The sequence below is a fragment of the Rhinatrema bivittatum genome, chromosome 1 (genome assembly GCF_901001135.1).
Source record: "Rhinatrema bivittatum chromosome 1, aRhiBiv1.1, whole genome shotgun sequence".
NCBI classification, from domain to species: Eukaryota; Metazoa; Chordata; class Amphibia; order Gymnophiona; family Rhinatrematidae; genus Rhinatrema; species Rhinatrema bivittatum.
Window position 1 is genome coordinate 527,148,709 of NC_042615.1, and position 17,364 is coordinate 527,166,072.

The window sequence follows — 17,364 nt, forward strand, 5'->3', positions numbered from 1 at the left end:
GAAACCAGGGCCGGCAATGTCGCTTAAAAAAATTAAATTAAAAACCCAACCATGTAAATTAGGCCCAACTAATGGAACCACAATTACTAACCAAACACTGTTGAAGACACGTTTCTATTAGCGTCACAGTATGTAGATAAAAGACAATACCCTATTGCTTTGGAGTTCTGGCCCAGTCTCCCGCCAAGGGTAAGAAAGTGAACACTACACAGCAGTAAATCTCACCGGCAGCTTTCCTGGATTTGCCTTTTCCATGCGATGCCTTTCTACCTTTTCCTTTGAACTGTTTTTTACTTTTGGTTTCCATGATGCCAACACCCTGCAAGATAATAAGACATGAAATGAAGATTAACTAAAGATCTGCTGCAGACATAGACAATGATAAGCAGCAACTAAAACACTTCTGGGCAACAGAATTCAAGTCTGCTTGGGCAGTAATCGAAATTGATTTGGCTTCTTCCCTGCACATACACTTTAGGTTCTGGAAAGTCAGTGGGTACAGCAGGTTAGCAATAAGCAGGCCAATCCAATACCGGGCGCTAGCCGCCGTGTACAGCTTAACATGTGATTGGACACCCGTTTTGGATGCGCGTCCATCACCCCCATCAAATACAGGGATTTGCGTGTCCAAAACATGCATCCAAATCACCACATAGCTAATAGCCTCATCTACATGAATTTCCATGTGATGAAAACTCAGCTAATTCCCACGATCCAGAAATTTTTCTCCACAACCAGTGCACCCTTGCAATGCGGCAAATTTAACACCAGCCCAGGACTAGCACTGAGGTATGCCACGCTCAAGGGAGCATTTAAAAAAAAAAAAAAGAAAAATCCTGTTTTATTCTATTCCTCCTAATAGTATCGTAGTGATACTAATTTATTTATTTATTTATAACTTTTTTTTACACTGAATTTCAAGTAACAGGTTTACTTATCATTCCGGTTTACATTACAACAGTAGAAACATACTGACAAAAATATGTCAGTATGTTTCTACTGTTAGGAGGAACCAAATAAGTATTTGAAAAAAAAATCTGGACGTCCAATACACACATACAAGATACACAGTCCAGGCCCGATGCCTCAGAGGTGCTGGGGACGCACATTTGTCCCTAGCCCCTCCTTTTAAGTGCAACCCCTCATTTAAATATTCAATCTCGTGCCCAGGAGAGGTGGCTGGGCAAGCATTTAGAAAGCGGGCGCTCAACACTGAATGCCCATTTTCCGTGCACATTTATTTACTGGATCAGCCTGTTTGTACACTAGCAGCCTTACCATATCCTGAATGTCATCACTTACTACAGATGGTCCTCTTGTTTTCTAATTCCAAAAAGTCATCCTATTCCCTTCTAATAATTAAAATTATTTTACATATATGCACATCTATACATATTATAAACACATTAGAGATACAAAATATTAAAGCAGTTAACCATTCAGTAAAGTCTTACCGTTATGCCAATAATTATTTAATATTAGCTATTGGGCCATGGCTGGGGAAGCATTTTCCCCACAGTAGCTTACTTCAACACTTCCTCCTGGGCTGGGCTGCAATTGGCCGATTCAGGGAGCGAGTGTACAGGACAGTTACTTTGAGCCTTATCATTTAAACAGTATAGATTTGAGCAAATTAAAGCATTTCACTTTTAAATAATTACATTATTAAAATACAAACGCATTTTTTCGTGTTACGATTTTTAAATCATAAATTTAGATATTTTACAACTAATCCGGATTTATTTTCAGATGTTAAAAATAAGCGTTTTCACAGTGCAGGCAACCTTTTCCAGGTAGAACAAATACATTCAAAAAGATTTTTTTAAAAAGGCACTCAATTCCCCACAAAAGCAGCTGAGCAATGATGAGGGGGCCTCCTCCAATACTGAAAACGGGGCGAGGGGGGCTTTTCGATGAGTGACATGCACAGGCCACCCCCTCAATTGCCGCATGGGCCCTTTCACCACGTGGTCCCAGATCAATTGTACTACCTGCCTTTCGCCGTACTTCCATCATTTGCCCCACAATGCCCCAACCCTCACCACACACCTCCTCCTCTGCAGCTCCTACTCCAGGTTCAGATTCTAAGCTCCTGGTGATCAGCTGCAAAGAAACTCCTCTCCTGTCCACCTGGTCAGAGGCTGCTGCTGCTGCTGCTGCTGCTCCTCCTCTTCTTCTGAGACTGTAAGTCAGCTGATTCTGGATCTGTTACAGTTCCGTCGACCTTAAACCACGCGGCTTTTACTACGTCTGAGTCTCCGCGCCTCCCTGTGCAAGAACCAGACCGATGTCAATTATCATCGTTTCATCGTAATTTGACCCATCTTATGATCAATAAAACCTAAAACTGCACAAACGTACGATTTCTTTTTTTTGATCGTTTATTCAATTTCACATTGTTCTGATGCGACACAGAGAACACGAGTTCAGCTAACTTCAAAGTAACATCCACCGCTCATGCGTGGTTTCCAGCTCCACCTCTTGGATGCGCGCGGCCAATCAGCTAAGCCCATGTGAGATTTTTCTTCCGGTGCGGGCTGCGTAAGCGGATGGGGCTTTTTTTTTTTTTTTTTTTAATGTGTTGCCAACCTCTGAATAATGTTACAGTGATTGGCTGCTGCTGCGATGAAGCCTGTCCTTAGCAGGCGCACCCTATCCCTATATTGCAGCAGTAAGCCAATCAGCGCATGAGCTGCAAGCCTTGTTGATGCACACGTCACGAGCACATTTTTGGGCACACCCAGCCAGCACCGTCCGTCCAGCAGGGCATCCCAGGTGGCCAGACTTGGAACGGGAAGGCCAGCAGCACGGCATTGGAGGGCAACAGCAAAGGAATCTTCAGACTGTGCAGGTATCAGGAGGGGAGGAATTAGTATGTTGGGAGGGGGGAATGAGAATGTGGGGGCCAGAGATGTGCTCGGAGGGGGTGAGGAGAGGGGAATGAGAGTGTGGGGGCCAGAGATGTGCTCGGAGGGGGCCGGGGAGAGGGGAATGAGTGTGTGGGGGGCCAGAGATGTGCTCGGAGGGGGCCGGGGAGAGGGGAATGAGAGTGTGGGGGGGGCCAGAGATGTGCTCGGAGGGGGCCGGGGAGAGGGGAATGAGTGTGTGGGGGGCCAGAGATGTGCTCGGAGGGGGCCGGGGAGAGGGGAATGAGAGTGTGGGGGGCCAGAGATGTGCTCGGAGGGGGCCGGGGAGAGGGGAATGAGTGTGTGGGGGGCCAGAGATGTGCTCGGAGGGGGCCGGGGAGAGGGGAATGAGTGTATGGGGGGCCAGAGATGTGCTCGGAGGGGGCCGGGGAGAGGGGAATGAGTGTGTGGGGGGCCAGAGATGTGCTCGGAGGGGGCCGGGGAGAGGGGAATGAGTGTGTGGGGGGCCAGAGATGTGCTCGGAGGGGGCCGGGGAGAGGGGAATGAGTGTGTGGGGGGCCAGAGATGTGCTCGGGAGGGGGCCGGGGAGAGGGGAATGAGTGTGTGGGGGGCCAGAGATGTGCTCGGAGGGGGCCGGGGAGAGGGGAATGAGTGTGTGGGGGGCCAGAGATGTGCTCGGAGGGGGCCGGGGAGAGAGGAATGAGAGTGTGGGGGCCAGAGATGAGCTCGGAGGGTGAGTGCCATGGAAGGGAAGGTAATAGAGTGACTGAGAGGGGGAATGAAAGAGAAAGATGTGGAGTGTGAGGGAAGGGGTGGAGTCTCGCACATACAGGCCGATTCAGTACAGTGTGCTCAGGCCGAGGGCACCATTAGCCCCCGTTTGGATGTGCGTTTTCCACGCACTATTATTACCCCTTATACAGTAAGGGGTAATAGCGTGTCCAACCCCCCCAAAACTAATAGCGCCCTCAACATGCAAATGCATGTTGATGAGCCTATTAGTTAGTCCCACGCAATGCAGAAAGTAGAATGTGCAGCCACGCCGCACATTTTACTCTCAGAAGTTAACACCTGCCCAAAGGCAGGAGTTAGTTTCGGCCGGCATCAGGAAAGTGTACAGAAAACACCAAAAATAAAAAATCTTTAAAAAAAAATCTGCCCGCAGGTTGGAAAACGGACACTCAATTTTGCCGGTGTCCGTTTTCCGAACCCGTGGCTGTCAGCGGGTTCGACAACCGACACCGGTAAAATTAAAAGTCTGCTGTTAAACCCGCTGACAGCCGCCCCTTCTGCCAATAAGGAGGTGCTAGGAACACGCTAGTGTCCCTAGTACCTCCTTTTTACTGCGTGCTCTCATTTGCATACAGAATCGCACGCCCAGGAGAGCAGGCGCTCGCCTCGGAGTGCCGGCTCTCCCACGCATTTTACTGAATTGGCCCAATAGAGTGCTGAGGCAGCAGTGGTAAAAAGGGAGACCCAGAGGGGCCACTCACTAGAGCCAAAGAAAGGAAGGAAAGAGTGGGCCAGCAGCTGAAGAAATAAAGTTGAGAGAGATGCCCTGGTGTTGCTGGTGGATCCCACCCAGCTAGTGGCAGAAGAAAGGAAAACTGGAGAGAGGCTTGTCATGAGTGAGAGAGTGTGTGTGTGAATAAGGAGGGGGGAGGGGGGTGTGTGTGTGTGTGTGTTCCCGCACTCTCTCTCACAAATATACAACAGTCTCAGGGTGAATGGAGACCAAAGGTTCCCAGGTATGGAGGGAGGAATATTTCTTCATAAGTTTAAACCATTAGGTGGTGTTTGATGTCTGCTGTTTTGAAATATTTTATTGTTTGGGTATTAAAAAATTTTGTTTTTAATGTTTTATTTGTCACCTGTTTTAAAATATGTATTCTTTGTATTATGGTTTTACTGTTATGATTTTTGTATTTGTTGTTTTAAGAGGAATAATGTTTGTTTTTCCATTGTTGGACTGCATACAAAATCTGGCTAGTTGTAGTTTCCAGTTCAGTTTTTGTTTGCATGTTCTATTTATATTTTATGGTTCTTCATTCTGGATTTGGTGAGGATTTGTCTGTGTTTTGCATGTGTGACTGAGGTGAGGTATTCAACTAGCTTGTAGTTTCTATGTAGGGATCTATAGCAGCTTGGTTTGTTCTGTTTCCTAATAGGTATATTGATGTTTTGGGGTCTAATGTAAAATTTTCAGTGTTTCCTTTTTGTAGGGAGGGTTGTTACCTTTTGAGTGTTGTCAATTAGTTTGGTATGGTAGGTTTACTGTATTGTAATTGTACTTCAGTTTACTCCTGGTTTTCTAAAGGCCAAGCCCACACCTAGCTCTTGTTAAAATGGAGTTTCAAGTGTCTTTTTTTTTTTTTGTAGGGTTTGTGGTTGGCATCATTAGCAGTGCATATAAATATAATATTAATGTTGTGATATTTTGATCTGAGAACATTGTACTTTGATTATAAATTCTGTTGTTGTTGTTGTTGTTGTTATTATTATTATTGCATAATTTTTAATTGTCTGGGAAGGACTGGGGGCAGGGGAACCAAGCTGTAAGGTTTGCCTAGGGTGCCTAATACTTGTGCACCACTCAAAGACCCTCACCATTCATCCATCTCCTATTTCCCCAGGGTACAGATGCTGGGGAAGGGTGGGAGGCAGGTGGTAGGATTAAAAGACAGGAAACAGATTAGGATTAAATAGTTTTCTTAGTGGAGAAAGGTAAACAGTGGCGCACCTCGGGGATCTAGTCTTGGACTGATGCTTTTTAATATATTTATACATGATCTGGAAAAGGGAGCGGGGAGTGAGGTGATCAAATTTGCAGGTGACACAAACCTTTTCAGAATTGTTAAATCACAAGGGAATTGTGAAAAATTGAAGGAGGACTTTGTAAGACTGGGCATCCAAATGGTAGAGGAAGTTTAATATGGCCAAGTACAAAGTGATGCTGTAGTAGTTACATAATATTATGTTCCATATTAGGAATTACCACCCAGGAAAAAAAGATCTAGGTGTTATAGTAGACAATACATTGAAATCGTCGGCTTGGCATGCTGCAGCGGTCAAAAAAGCAAACAATATTAGGAAAGGAATGGAGAATAAAATGGAGAATGTCATAATGCCTCAGTATTGCTCCATGGTGAGACCGCACCTTGAATACTGTGTACAATTCTGGTCGCCGCATCTCAGAAAAGATATAGTTGCGATGGAGAAGGTACAGAGAAGGGCAACCAAAACGATAAAGGGGATGGAACAGCTCCCCTATGAGGAAAGGCTGAAGAGGTTAGGGCTGTTCAGCTTGGAGAAGAGACGGCTGAGGGAGGTTCTGATACCTCAAATCTTTATCATATCTTCCCTATCGTGCTTCTACGAATCTACCCTGGAAAAAGTGCACGCTTACAGAGGAGTTCCTCCAACAACGATAGAAGTGCTACTCTGGAAGCATACACTTTCAGAGCAGCTCCCTAGCACCTATTGGAGCACCAGGCTCGGGTCGCAGTAGCATTACTACCATGATCCAGGGTGAAGCTAAGCCCAGTACAGATACCAGGAGGATGGGAAGGTTAGGGATGAAGTGGGGGAAGAAAGTGGCCCCACAAAGAATACTTTTTTTTTTTTTTTTTCCCAGACTAGGTAGGGGAGGGGGAGGCCATCACCGGGCCCTTTAAATGCTTTATTAGGATAACTTAGTGGGTTGAGGGGGGATAACTGAGGGTTGAGGTTGACTGGATAACTTTAGACCTGCTAGCGGGCATGTCTTGAATTAGCTGGATACGTTAATTCACTTAGCCCAACCCTACCCTGGAATGCCCCCAACACACCCCTCTTTCTTATTTACCCAGCAAACGTTTAGCCGGATAAACAAAGGAAATATTCAAAACTTGCCATATAGATGTATAACTCCTGAGTTATCTGTCTAAATGGCTTAGAATATTGACCTCTCTATATTTAACTTGTGTGGTTTTTGAAACATCCGGGAGTAACAGAGGAAATATCTGCTTTAACAGGCATTTCTGAAATCTGAGTCCAATTCAAACTATCAAACAAATGAGAGCTTAGTGGAGCTTCTCCACAGTTCCTACTTTTGCTCACTTCAGGGCAAATAATCTTAGATGTCAGCACATACATTTTCAAAGCTTCTGGAAGATATTTCCTAAACATTTCCCCCCAGATGGGATGACAGGGGATTTTGGAATGTTTTTATAAATGTCAGATTAAGATGTTTCTTGAAGCTTGTCGGGTTTTCAGTTTTAAATCTCAGGCCTTTATCTTTAAGGCAACATTTACAGCTTGAAGCTCAGAAATTTGTTTCAGCAGCTATCAGTCTTACAGTATTGTTATGGGATATCATTTCTAGTTGGATTTATTTAAGTTGAGCAGTAAACCACACACTCCTTTTAATCGATTGATCCATAAAAATTACTTTCTAAAGAGTTCTAAAGTTATTGGCTTTACAGAGTGCTCTTTTGTTCAGCATAGGCCTCCTCCATAGTTAGACTGCTTCCTCACGTGTCCTACCATACTCATGGTCCTTCTCCCACACTAACTTCCAGATAGGCTCCTAGCAGTGGCTCTGAACCTCCTCCTGTGCCACATTGCTATTGATGTGGGGAAAACCTGCAGCATATGAGTTGGCAGTTAAAGAAAGGGATCTCTTTGCTAGATGTCGCTGCTTCTTCAGTTGCTGAAGTTGGCCCAACAAGCTTCCCTTCCAAAACTGACAACTAATCACGCTCTGCCTGCTGTAAGAACACGTGCAAAGTGCATGGTTACTTTGATACCTGTGGACCTGATCAGTATGCTCCAAACAGAAACTACATAGGCAAATTCCTTTAGAAAATTAGCTGCATGGTCCCTGAATACAAAAATACACCTATGCAAGCTACTCAGAATCACTTCCTATCTGGTAAATGATCATAGGCTTATTGCACTTTTAATAGACTTTTTTTTAGAGGGAAGAAGGGACCTTGTTTGTAGTCATGGATGCTGACTAGGTGTGCAATAAAGTCTCATGGGGATACCTGTGCCGGATTTTAGTCAAATATATTTATAAATTCCCCAAGGTAAAGATCAGAGAAAATAGTGATATCACTTAAGCTGATCAATCTTTTAGGTGGCACTAGACAGGGCTGCTTGTATCTGCAATGCTATTCATTCTGACTCTTGAACTGCTAGCAATCAAACTCAAGAACGGGAGTCTTTTCAAAGGTGTCAAAATAGGCTTCTCAGTCCTTTTGTATCTCATCTGCTTCTTCCTTTCTTGAATGGTCTCTGAGCTTAGGTCAGGGAACAGTGCTATCTTCCAATGCTTGTAATCTATGTGGTTAGCTTTCCAACCAAGATGCGGCATGTGCTCCTTTTTTAGGAATTGAGCCATGATTGCCCATGGCATATTATTGTCTATCGATTTTGTTTGTTTCTTGGTGAAACTTCACTCAGTTTGGGAAGCACCCCATTGCAGATTTCTTATAAAAATCAGGAGGTCCATCTCTGCCTCTTCTGGGAACTCGGGGAATATAAATTTAATGCATGGATTCTTGTTAAATTTCTCCATTTTTGACAACATCACCAAGACTCTCTGTAAGACAATGCAGGGGGACTTAAGAACCTGCATGCTCGGGCAATGCCATCCTACTATTGATATTTGATTATTACAGAGTTTTATGGTTAGACAAGGGAAGGGAGGTATATTGGCTGCGATCTATGTGCAGGATCTTGTATGGTCATCTGCCTAAAAAAAAAAGGAGTACAAATGAGAATAATGACGAACGCTCGATAAGAGTTGCTAAGAGGCCAAACTGTATAACAGACAGCTGGGATTATTCTTAATAGTCTTGGAAGGAATAACTGGACAAATTGGGTGGTGTGATTGGTCTTTTATTTGTCATCTACTTTGTTACTTAGTTAATAGGCTTGTTTTCTATCTGTGTATTCACTGTGTTCGGATTGCCTACCAGCAAGCTAATATTTCCTCTTCATCCAGGCAGGCTAGTCCATACAACTGGGTTATGTATGTCAGCCAGCAGGTGGAGATAGAGATCAACAGGCTCACTGATGTCACTCTCATATACTCCTGTATCGACATCAACCTGCCAGTATTCACTGACTCCAGCAGGTGGTTGGACATGCATACGGTTGTGTGGACATAGGTTGTCAGGATTCAGTGGCCGGATGGTCCTGAGGTGACAACTAAGGATACCTCCCTTAATTGAGTTATACCCAAACACTGTAATTAAGGTGTCGGGGATCCCCAGAGATGAAGGCAGGTGCCCCTCCTCTTAGGGAGTAACAGGGAATGCTTCCAGCAGGGTAAGTAGCATTGGTACCATTTGTGATCCCTCACTCTTCTTCCCTTTCTCTAAACAGGGTTTGGGCTCTCCCTTCTATTTTCCTTTCCTCTCCAAGAGCTGCGGGCAGCCAGAATTGAAAGGGGCTGCAGTGTTACTTGCTGATTGTAGTGTGGGGGGGGGGGGGGGGGGAGTCACTGATTGTGTGGTTGCTCCCCTGGCAGGAGAAGGCAGCAGGAAGGGGTAGAAGGAAATCTGTATGACTTTGGAGAGGAAAGTCACGAGAAGGGAGGCCAGCTAACCAGCTGTTCACTGTGTGTGGCAGGAGCTGGGGGAGTCTGAACAGCTCTTTCACTGCATGCAGCAGAAGCCGTGAGGGGGGAAATGGCACCGAGCAGTCAGCATAGGAAAAGACCTGAGCTGTGTGCTGCCTGCAATACGTTAGTACAGCCAAGCAACCTTCAAAAACTGTGCCACGCGCGTTCAGTGGCCCAGAAAGAAGTCTCTCCAGGGGAATTCACAATGGCCAGTGCATCTCTGTGCCAAGCATTGGAACAACGTGAGGGAGGTCAGAGGTCCACTCAGACAACAGGGAATGGGCTAACACAGTCTGACCTTGGTGTTGTGATTGGATCCTGAAGCTGTGCTAGGGTTTGAAGTTCTGGAGAATTAGCTTGAGTCTTGCTATAATAGAAAAAAGTGGTCTGTTTACCTGCCTGGGAGTTCTGTGCTTTGGGTCTGGAAAGCAGAGAAGTGTTAATTGATCCTGGGAGGTTTGCAGTGCCTGACTCAAGTTTGTCTGTCTTTCTTTCTTTCTTTCTTTCTTTCTTTCTTTCTTTCAAGAAAGAGGTTTAATTAATCCTGGTACTTTTTAAAGTTTCTCTTCTCAGGATTGTTTCTGTGAAGCTGTGAAATACATTTCCTATGGGGAAGCAGTGTTGTGCTGTGGAGAGGTGCAGGCTGGGATGCTGACATCATCATTGACATCAGCACTTCCTGGTTTAGCCCAACCATTTGACCAACTTTAAAGTTAAATTTAAAACTTAAAATAAACATTTAAAAAATTCAAAACCTTGGCAGTTTAGGAGGGGGGAGGTCAAAGAAACTTCATGCCAATTTTGGTAGCCCCGGGTGAAATATGAAAAAAATTGTTCTAAATAACATTAAATATCTATCTCTCTTTAAAATCCAAATGGCTGTGATTTGCGAGCTGTGGTCATGAAAAGAAGGTCTGATAACCTGATCACAGTAAGAATTTAAAATTAAAATTCATTTTAAAGAGAGTTATTTTATCTCTTTTGGGAGAGGGGATTTCAGAGGCTCAGAACAGCTAGATATTGCTTTAAAACAAGCCAGAGTGTAGCTGTGCATATCTAAGGAAGGGCTTAGGGTAATAGTTAACACCTTGTTTTGTTTTGGAGCTGCTTGTTCTCTTAAGGGCCGATTCAGTAAAAACGCAGGAGAGCGGACGAACGCCCGCTCTCCCGGCGCGTGCACCGGCCACGCGATTCAGTATGTAAATTAGGTGGTGCAGTGGAAATGGGCAAAAGGAGGCACTAGGGACACTAGCGCCTCCTTTTGACCCGGAGCGGCAGCAGTCAGTGGGTTTGACAGCCGACGCTCAATTTTGCCGGCGTCGGTTCTCGAGCCCGCTGATAGCCACGGGCTCGGAAACTGGACGTCGGCAAAATTGAGTGACCGATTTTCGGCCCAACAGCCGCCAGCCCAATTTAAAAAAATTTTTTCTTTTCTCTTTTTTCTTTTTTTTTTTTACTTTTTACACCCTTCGGGACCTCCGACTTAATATCGCTATGATATTAAGTCGGAGGGTGCACAGAAAAGCAATTTTTACTGCTTTTCTGTGCACTTTCCCGGTGCCGGCAGAAACTAGCACCTACCTTTGGGTAGGCGCTAATTTCTTAGAGTAAAATGTGCGGCTTGGCCGCACATTTTACTTTCTGTATCCCATGCACATACCTAATAGGGCCCTCAACATGCATTTGCATGTTGAGGGCGCTATTAGGTGCTGCGGGTTGGACGCATGTTTTCCGCCCCTTACTGAATAAGGGGTAAGGGAAAACGCGCGTCCAAGGGCAGGTTAACAGTGCGCTCCGTCGGAGCGCACTGTACTGTATCGGCCTGTCAATGTGGAGTGTTGGGGAGTGTTCAAGGGAGTTTTCATGGCATTTGAGAGTGTGGGTTTTTTGGGGGTTTTCTTTTTTTGTTGTGTTTTGGAGGTTTTTCTCTGGTTCATGGGGGTTTTGGGATCTTTTGAGGTAGAGATTGGTTTGATTTCTTGTGAATTTCTTCACATATCAGTTGAAAATTTCCAGTGGAGACAGTTAAAATAAGTTCCGTTTCACTGAAGAAGATAAAAAAAGAGCTAGGAGAATGTCGTCATAGCAATGTCATGGTTACTGCATATTTACAAGGAGCTGGCAAGTGAGCAGATTAATGTAGGAATACATAAATCAGTCCTACAGTGGATTTTATGGATTTTATCTCATTTATAAGTAAATGTTTGGGTTCTTAAAAAAAATTCTAATCTCTTAAAAGTAATCACCAATCGGTTTTTCTGAGGGTTCTTGGTAATTAAAATCATAAGACTAGATGGGGGTGGAACTATTTTCACATGATGTCATCAAAGAAAGAGTATTCTCTCTTTGTTTTTTGTTTGTTTGAAAAAAAAAAGTTTCCTGACCTGACAATACAATAAAATATGGGAGACAGCAATTAAAGTAGAGAGAGAACTGCGAAAAAATCACAGATGTGGAGGCCTACCATGGCCGAAGCAGGTTTGGATATGGTTGCAGTCACCGAATCTTGAAAGAAGGGGGATTAGGATGTGACCATCTTAGGCTGTGGAGTGTCCCTTCTGGTGCCCAACTGGACGGTGGTGACCACGGATGCCAGTCTTTCCGGCTGGGGTGCAGTTTGCCAAGGGAAGTTGGTTCAGGGTCTGTGGTCAGTCGCAGGCCCTGTGGTCTATCAACCGACTGGAGACCAGAGCGGTCCGTCTGGCACTGCAAGCCTTCCTGCCGCTGGTACACGGAAAGGCGATCCGAGTGTTGTCGGACAACGCTACCACCGTGACCTACATCAATCGCCAAGGCGGGACAAGAAGCCCACTAGTGGCGGAGGAGGCGAGGCTCTTGATGTCCTGGGCAGAGCGACATCTCAGCAATCTCGCTGCGTCTCACATAGCAGGAGTCGACAACGTCCAGGCGGATTTTCTCAGCCGTCATCACCTGGATCCCGGAGAGTGGGAGCTGGCGGACGAGGCGTTCCTCTTCATTTGCAAGAACTGGGGAATGCCCCACATGGATCTGATGGCCACGTGGCACAACGCAAAGGCCCCGAGGTTTTACAGTCGGCATAGAGAAAGGGGAGCAGAGGGAATCGAAGCGTTGGTGCTTCCCTGGCCGGCGGATGTGCTTCTGTACATGTTCCTGCCGTGGCCCATGATCGGCAAGATCCTGCGGCGCATAGAATTGCACCCTTCCAACGTGATCATGGTAGCGCCGGAGTGGCCGCGCCGTCCGTGGTTCGCAGAACTCGTGCAGTTGTCGGTGGCGGCACCCCTTCGTCTCCAGGGGTTCGCGGGGCTCCTTCATCAGGGCCCCGTCTGTTTGGAGGATGCGGATCACTTCTGTCTCGCGGCCTGGCTTTTGAGAGGAATCGGTTGAAGAGAAAAGGTTACTCGGACGCGGTAGTTGCTACGCTGCTGAGGTTCAGGAAGCAATCTACGTCCTTGGCTTATGTCCGGGTCTGGGTAGTCTTTGAGGAATGGTGCGTGGAGCGGGTTCTGGATCCCACTTCCGCTGCTATTTCCGATATTCTGGCTTTTCTCCAGGCGGGGCTGGCCAAAGGCTTAGCGTGCAACTCCCTTCGGGTCCAAGTGGCGGCGCTTGGTTGTTTGCGTGGTAAGGTCCGGGAAGCCTCCCTGGCTCTCCACCCGGATATCTCCCGTTTTCTTAGGGGGGCTAAACACCTCCGTCCTCCTTTGCGGCCACCTTGTCCGTCTTGGAACCTTAACTGGGTGCTCTCCGCCTTATGCTCAGCGCCGTTTGAGCCCCTGAAGCACGCTACGGTCAAGGATCTCACGTTGAAGACCGTATTCCTGGTGGCGATTGTGTCGGCTCGCCATGTTTCGGAATTGCAGGCGCTGTCCTGTAGGGAGCCCTTTTTGCGCATTTCCGATTCGGGGGTTTCCTTGCGGCGGTTCCTTCCTGCCTAAAGTCGTATCGGCGTTTCATTTGAATCAATCGGTTGAGCTGCGGTTGGGGAGTCTTCGGACCCGAAAACGAGGGAATTAAGAAAACTAGATGTGCGGAGGTCTCTTCTTCGCTATCTAGAGGTCACTAATCCTTTTCGGGTGACGGATCATCTGTTTGTGCTGACTTCGGGTCCAAAGAAAGGTTCTGCGGTGTCCCGCACGACGATCGCCCGTTGGCTCAAGGAGGCCATTGGCTCCGCGTACATAGTGCAGGGAAAATCACCGCCCGTGGTTATTACCTAAGAACTTGTTTTTTTTTGGGTTATCTGACAAGAGGTTTTATATTTTTGAAAATCAAAAATTAATCACAACAGACCACCAGGAGTAGAGTTAAGTATTTGACAGAAGAAATAAGGTGATTGTGAATGTTATATTTAATTCATAATACATTATTTCTGAAAGAACTAGGTTTTTAATCCTAAGTGACAATATCCTTTGCATTTGTTACTTATGTTTAACACCAGCTTAATTCTTTTAAAAAAGGGAATTTAGAAAGAGAATTTTAACTGTTTTATATTTGTCATTTATTTCAAATTCTATATTCCCGATTTCTAAAGTTACCTGGTTATCTTCTCAGGAATTAATTATTTTCAAGAAGAAACATCAAATAACACCTTGATGCTTATTGGTTCCTACCCAAGGTGGTTTACAATAATTATAAGTAAATGTTAGGCGCGCGCCTAACGGCGCGCGCCTTTCGATCCCACTGGTGAAAGGATCCTGGGCTGGCCCATCATTGAGCTGATGACGGAATTTCTCTTTTGGAATTGACAAGTATGTCTTAAACTATCCCTTTGCTTTGATACTAGAAAGCTGTCCATTACAACCTTAGTGTATGTAAGAGGAAGCTACGTTTCTTGTGTGAGGGGATGGAGAAGGTTTGAAAGAGGAACGGCGGATGATGTTCTTAAATAGCGTTCTGTGCAAGAGAAAGGGGGGAGGCAGGTGTGGAGAGAGAGTGGAGCAGTGCGTTGCACGCAGAAGGACCGGCCCCTCCCCCGCACCTTCCCGAAGTAGCCGAGATAGCTCAGTTGGGAGAGCGTTAGACTGAAGATCTAAAGGTCCCTGGTTCAATCCCGGGTCTCGGCATCACTTTTCCGAGTTCACTCAGGGTGATGACACCTTTGGTCTTGATCCTTACTAAGAAAAGACTGAGAGGTTAATTAAAGAATCCTTTTTCAGCCTAAGGGTGTATTCAGCAAATGCTTTCAAGTCAGGCAGGCATTCGTTGGCATGCTAGACGTGTAAAGAACCATAAGAGCAACTTGCTTGTAGCTAGCTAGCCCTTACATAACATGCACCATGGCGCTATTGAAGGGAGAAGGTAACAGAGTGGTTCCATGGTGTAACGGCTAGCACTCTGGACTCTGAATCCAGCGATCCGAGTTCAAATCTCGGTGGAACCTGTTGCCTTTTCGCTCCTGGATGCCCACAAACCCTTCTGCAGGCATTCCTTGTCCAGCGTCTCCATACTGGAGAACAGCAGGAAGCTGAGGGAATAGTTGTAAAATGAGATTGCAGTTGCGTGGAGAAGCCCATAATTAGCCACTGCTTTTGACCGCATTCGTAGCATGGGATCTATTTCTTGTTTGGGTACTTGCCAGGTACTTGTGACTTGGATTGGCAATTGTTGGAAACAGGATAGTGGGTTTGATGGACCTTTAGCCTGACCCAGTATGGCATATCTTATGTTCTTATGGCACCTACAAGCCATGAGAGGTCTAATCATTTTAAGATGAGTGGAGCATGTGCTTGTTCCATGGTGTAAAGGTCAGGACTCTTACGCCAGCAATCTGAGTCAAATCTCACAGGAACCTGTTGCCTTTTCTGTCCTGGATGCCAACAAATCCTCTTGCTGGCTTTCCTTGTCCAGCGTTCCATACTGGAGAACAGCAGGAAGCTTAGGGAATAGCTGCAAAATGAGATTGCAGTTGCCTGGCATCTACAAGAAATGAGGAAGAATTGTTTTGAAAGGGCGAGAAGCAAGCAGGGGGGGGGGGGGTGGGAGGCCTGTGTGGAGGTTCCATGGTGTAATGGTTAGCACTCTGGTCTTTGAATCCAGTGATCTGAGTTCAAATCTCAGTGGAGCCTGCCATTTAATGCTCACTCCCAGCAGAAGCTTTAAGAGGAGAATTGAATTTTTAAAGGCCCAACTCTGGGCAATCAGGTATGGACCTAGGTAGAATAGCCTGACAGAAATCTGTGCCTCCCTCCGTCCCTCAGAATGTGAAACCATACTCATCTTGTCTCCCAGCAGCAAAAAATGTAGGGGAGGGCTCTGGAGAGGAAACAGAGAAAAGCTCGAGCAGCATTTGTCCCCATTCAGCCACCCAGGAGGTTGTGGTAGTTTTGCTAGAGAAGAATACATGGGTATTTTTCCCCTTGGAAAATTAGCTAAGAGCCACAAAAGTAGCCAGGGGGTCTTGCACCTCCTGGCGCGCGCCTTTCGATCCCACTGGTGAAAGGATCCTGGGCTGGCCCATCATTGAGCTGATGACGGAATTTCTCTTTTGGAATTGACAAGTATGTCTTAAACTATCCCTTTGCTTTGATACTAGAAAGCTGTCCATTACAACCTTAGTGTATGTAAGAGGAAGCTACGTTTCTTGTGTGAGGGGATGGAGAAGGTTTGAAAGAGGAACGGCGGATGATGTTCTTAAATAGCGTTCTGTGCAAGAGAAAGGGGGGAGGCAGGTGTGGAGAGAGAGTGGAGCAGTGCGTTGCACGCAGAAGGACCGGCCCCTCCCCCGCACCTTCCCGAAGTAGCCGAGATAGCTCAGTTGGGAGAGCGTTAGACTGAAGATCTAAAGGTCCCTGGTTCAATCCCGGGTCTCGGCATCACTTTTCCGAGTTCACGCAGGGTGATGACACCTTTGGTCTTGATCCTTACTAAGAAAAGACTGAGAGGTTAATTAAAGAATCCTTTTTCAGCCTAAGGGTGTATTCAGCAAATGCTTTCAAGTCAGGCAGGCATTCGTTGGCATGCTAGACGTGTAAAGAACCATAAGAGCAACTTGCTTGTAGCTAGCTAGCCCTTACATAACATGCACCATGGCGCTATTGAAGGGAGAAGGTAACAGAGTGGTTCCATGGTGTAACGGCTAGCACTCTGGACTCTGAATCCAGCGATCCGAGTTCAAATCTCGGTGGAACCTGTTGCCTTTTCGCTCCTGGATGCCCACAAACCCTTCTGCAGGCATTCCTTGTCCAGCGTCTCCATACTGGAGAACAGCAGGAAGCTGAGGGAATAGTTGTAAAATGAAATTGCAGTTGCGTGGAGAAGCCCATAATTAGCCACTGCTTTTGACCGCATTCGTAGCATGGGATCTATTTCTTGTTTGGGTACTTGCCAGGTACTTGTGACTTGGATTGGCAATTGTTGGAAACAGGATAGTGGGTTTGATGGACCTTTAGCCTGACCCAGTATGGCATATCTTATGTTCTTATGGCACCTACAAGCCATGAGAGGTCTAATCATTTTAAGATGAGTGGAGCATGTGCTTGTTCCATGGTGTAAAGGTCAGGACTCTTACGCCAGCAATCTGAGTCAAATCTCACAGGAACCTGTTGCCTTTTCTGTCCTGGATGCCAACAAATCCTCTTGCTGGCTTTCCTTGTCCAGCGTTCCATACTGGAGAACAGCAGGAAGCTTAGGGAATAGCTGCAAAATGAGATTGCAGTTGCCTGGCATCTACAAGAAATGAGGAAGAATTGTTTTGAAAGGGCGAGAAGCAAGCAGGGGGGGGGGGGGGGGGAGGCCTGTGTGGAGGTTCCATGGTGTAATGGTTAGCACTCTGGTCTTTGAATCCAGTGATCTGAGTTCAAATCTCAGTGGAGCCTGCCATTTAATGCTCACTCCCAGCAGAAGCTTTAAGAGGAGAATTGAATTTTTAAAGGCCCAACTCTGGGCAATCAGGTATGGACCTAG

At 46.1% G+C, this 17,364-nt stretch overlaps 1 protein-coding gene and 6 non-coding genes across 9 annotated transcripts in view; 6 read left to right on the top strand and 1 right to left on the bottom strand.

The window, feature by feature from the left end:
- Positions 1-2,520, bottom strand: part of PUM3 (pumilio RNA binding family member 3) — a 139,842-nt gene extending 137,322 nt beyond the window's left edge. Inside the window, exons 1-3 of one of the 3 annotated variants that reach the window (XM_029613327.1) lie at positions 2,362-2,520; positions 2,050-2,268; positions 226-319 (exon numbers count right to left, since the gene is read on the bottom strand). In XM_029613327.1, the coding sequence (XP_029469187.1) occupies positions 226-307 (82 nt within the window). In that variant the 5' untranslated portion in view covers positions 308-319; positions 2,050-2,268; positions 2,362-2,520. Of the gene's footprint in view, positions 1-225; positions 320-1,454; positions 1,610-2,049; positions 2,269-2,361 lie in introns of those variants that run through there. The other 2 variants (XM_029613347.1, XM_029613337.1) reach the window with 2 other exon arrangements.
- Positions 2,521-14,452: 11,932 nt separating this feature from the next.
- Positions 14,453-14,525, top strand: TRNAF-GAA. Its single transcript has one exon. It is a non-coding gene; the product is annotated as a tRNA-Phe (tRNA).
- A 245-nt stretch (positions 14,526-14,770) lies between these two features.
- TRNAQ-CUG lies at positions 14,771-14,842 on the top strand. Its single transcript has one exon. It is a non-coding gene; the product is annotated as a tRNA-Gln (tRNA).
- A 613-nt stretch (positions 14,843-15,455) lies between these two features.
- On the top strand, positions 15,456-15,527 carry TRNAQ-UUG. Its single transcript has one exon. It is a non-coding gene; the product is annotated as a tRNA-Gln (tRNA).
- A 674-nt stretch (positions 15,528-16,201) lies between these two features.
- Positions 16,202-16,274, top strand: TRNAF-GAA. Its single transcript has one exon. It is a non-coding gene; the product is annotated as a tRNA-Phe (tRNA).
- A 245-nt stretch (positions 16,275-16,519) lies between these two features.
- Positions 16,520-16,591, top strand: TRNAQ-CUG. The gene has a single exon. It is a non-coding gene; the product is annotated as a tRNA-Gln (tRNA).
- Positions 16,592-17,204: 613 nt separating this feature from the next.
- TRNAQ-UUG lies at positions 17,205-17,276 on the top strand. The gene has a single exon. It is a non-coding gene; the product is annotated as a tRNA-Gln (tRNA).
- Positions 17,277-17,364: the final 88 nt, after the last annotated feature.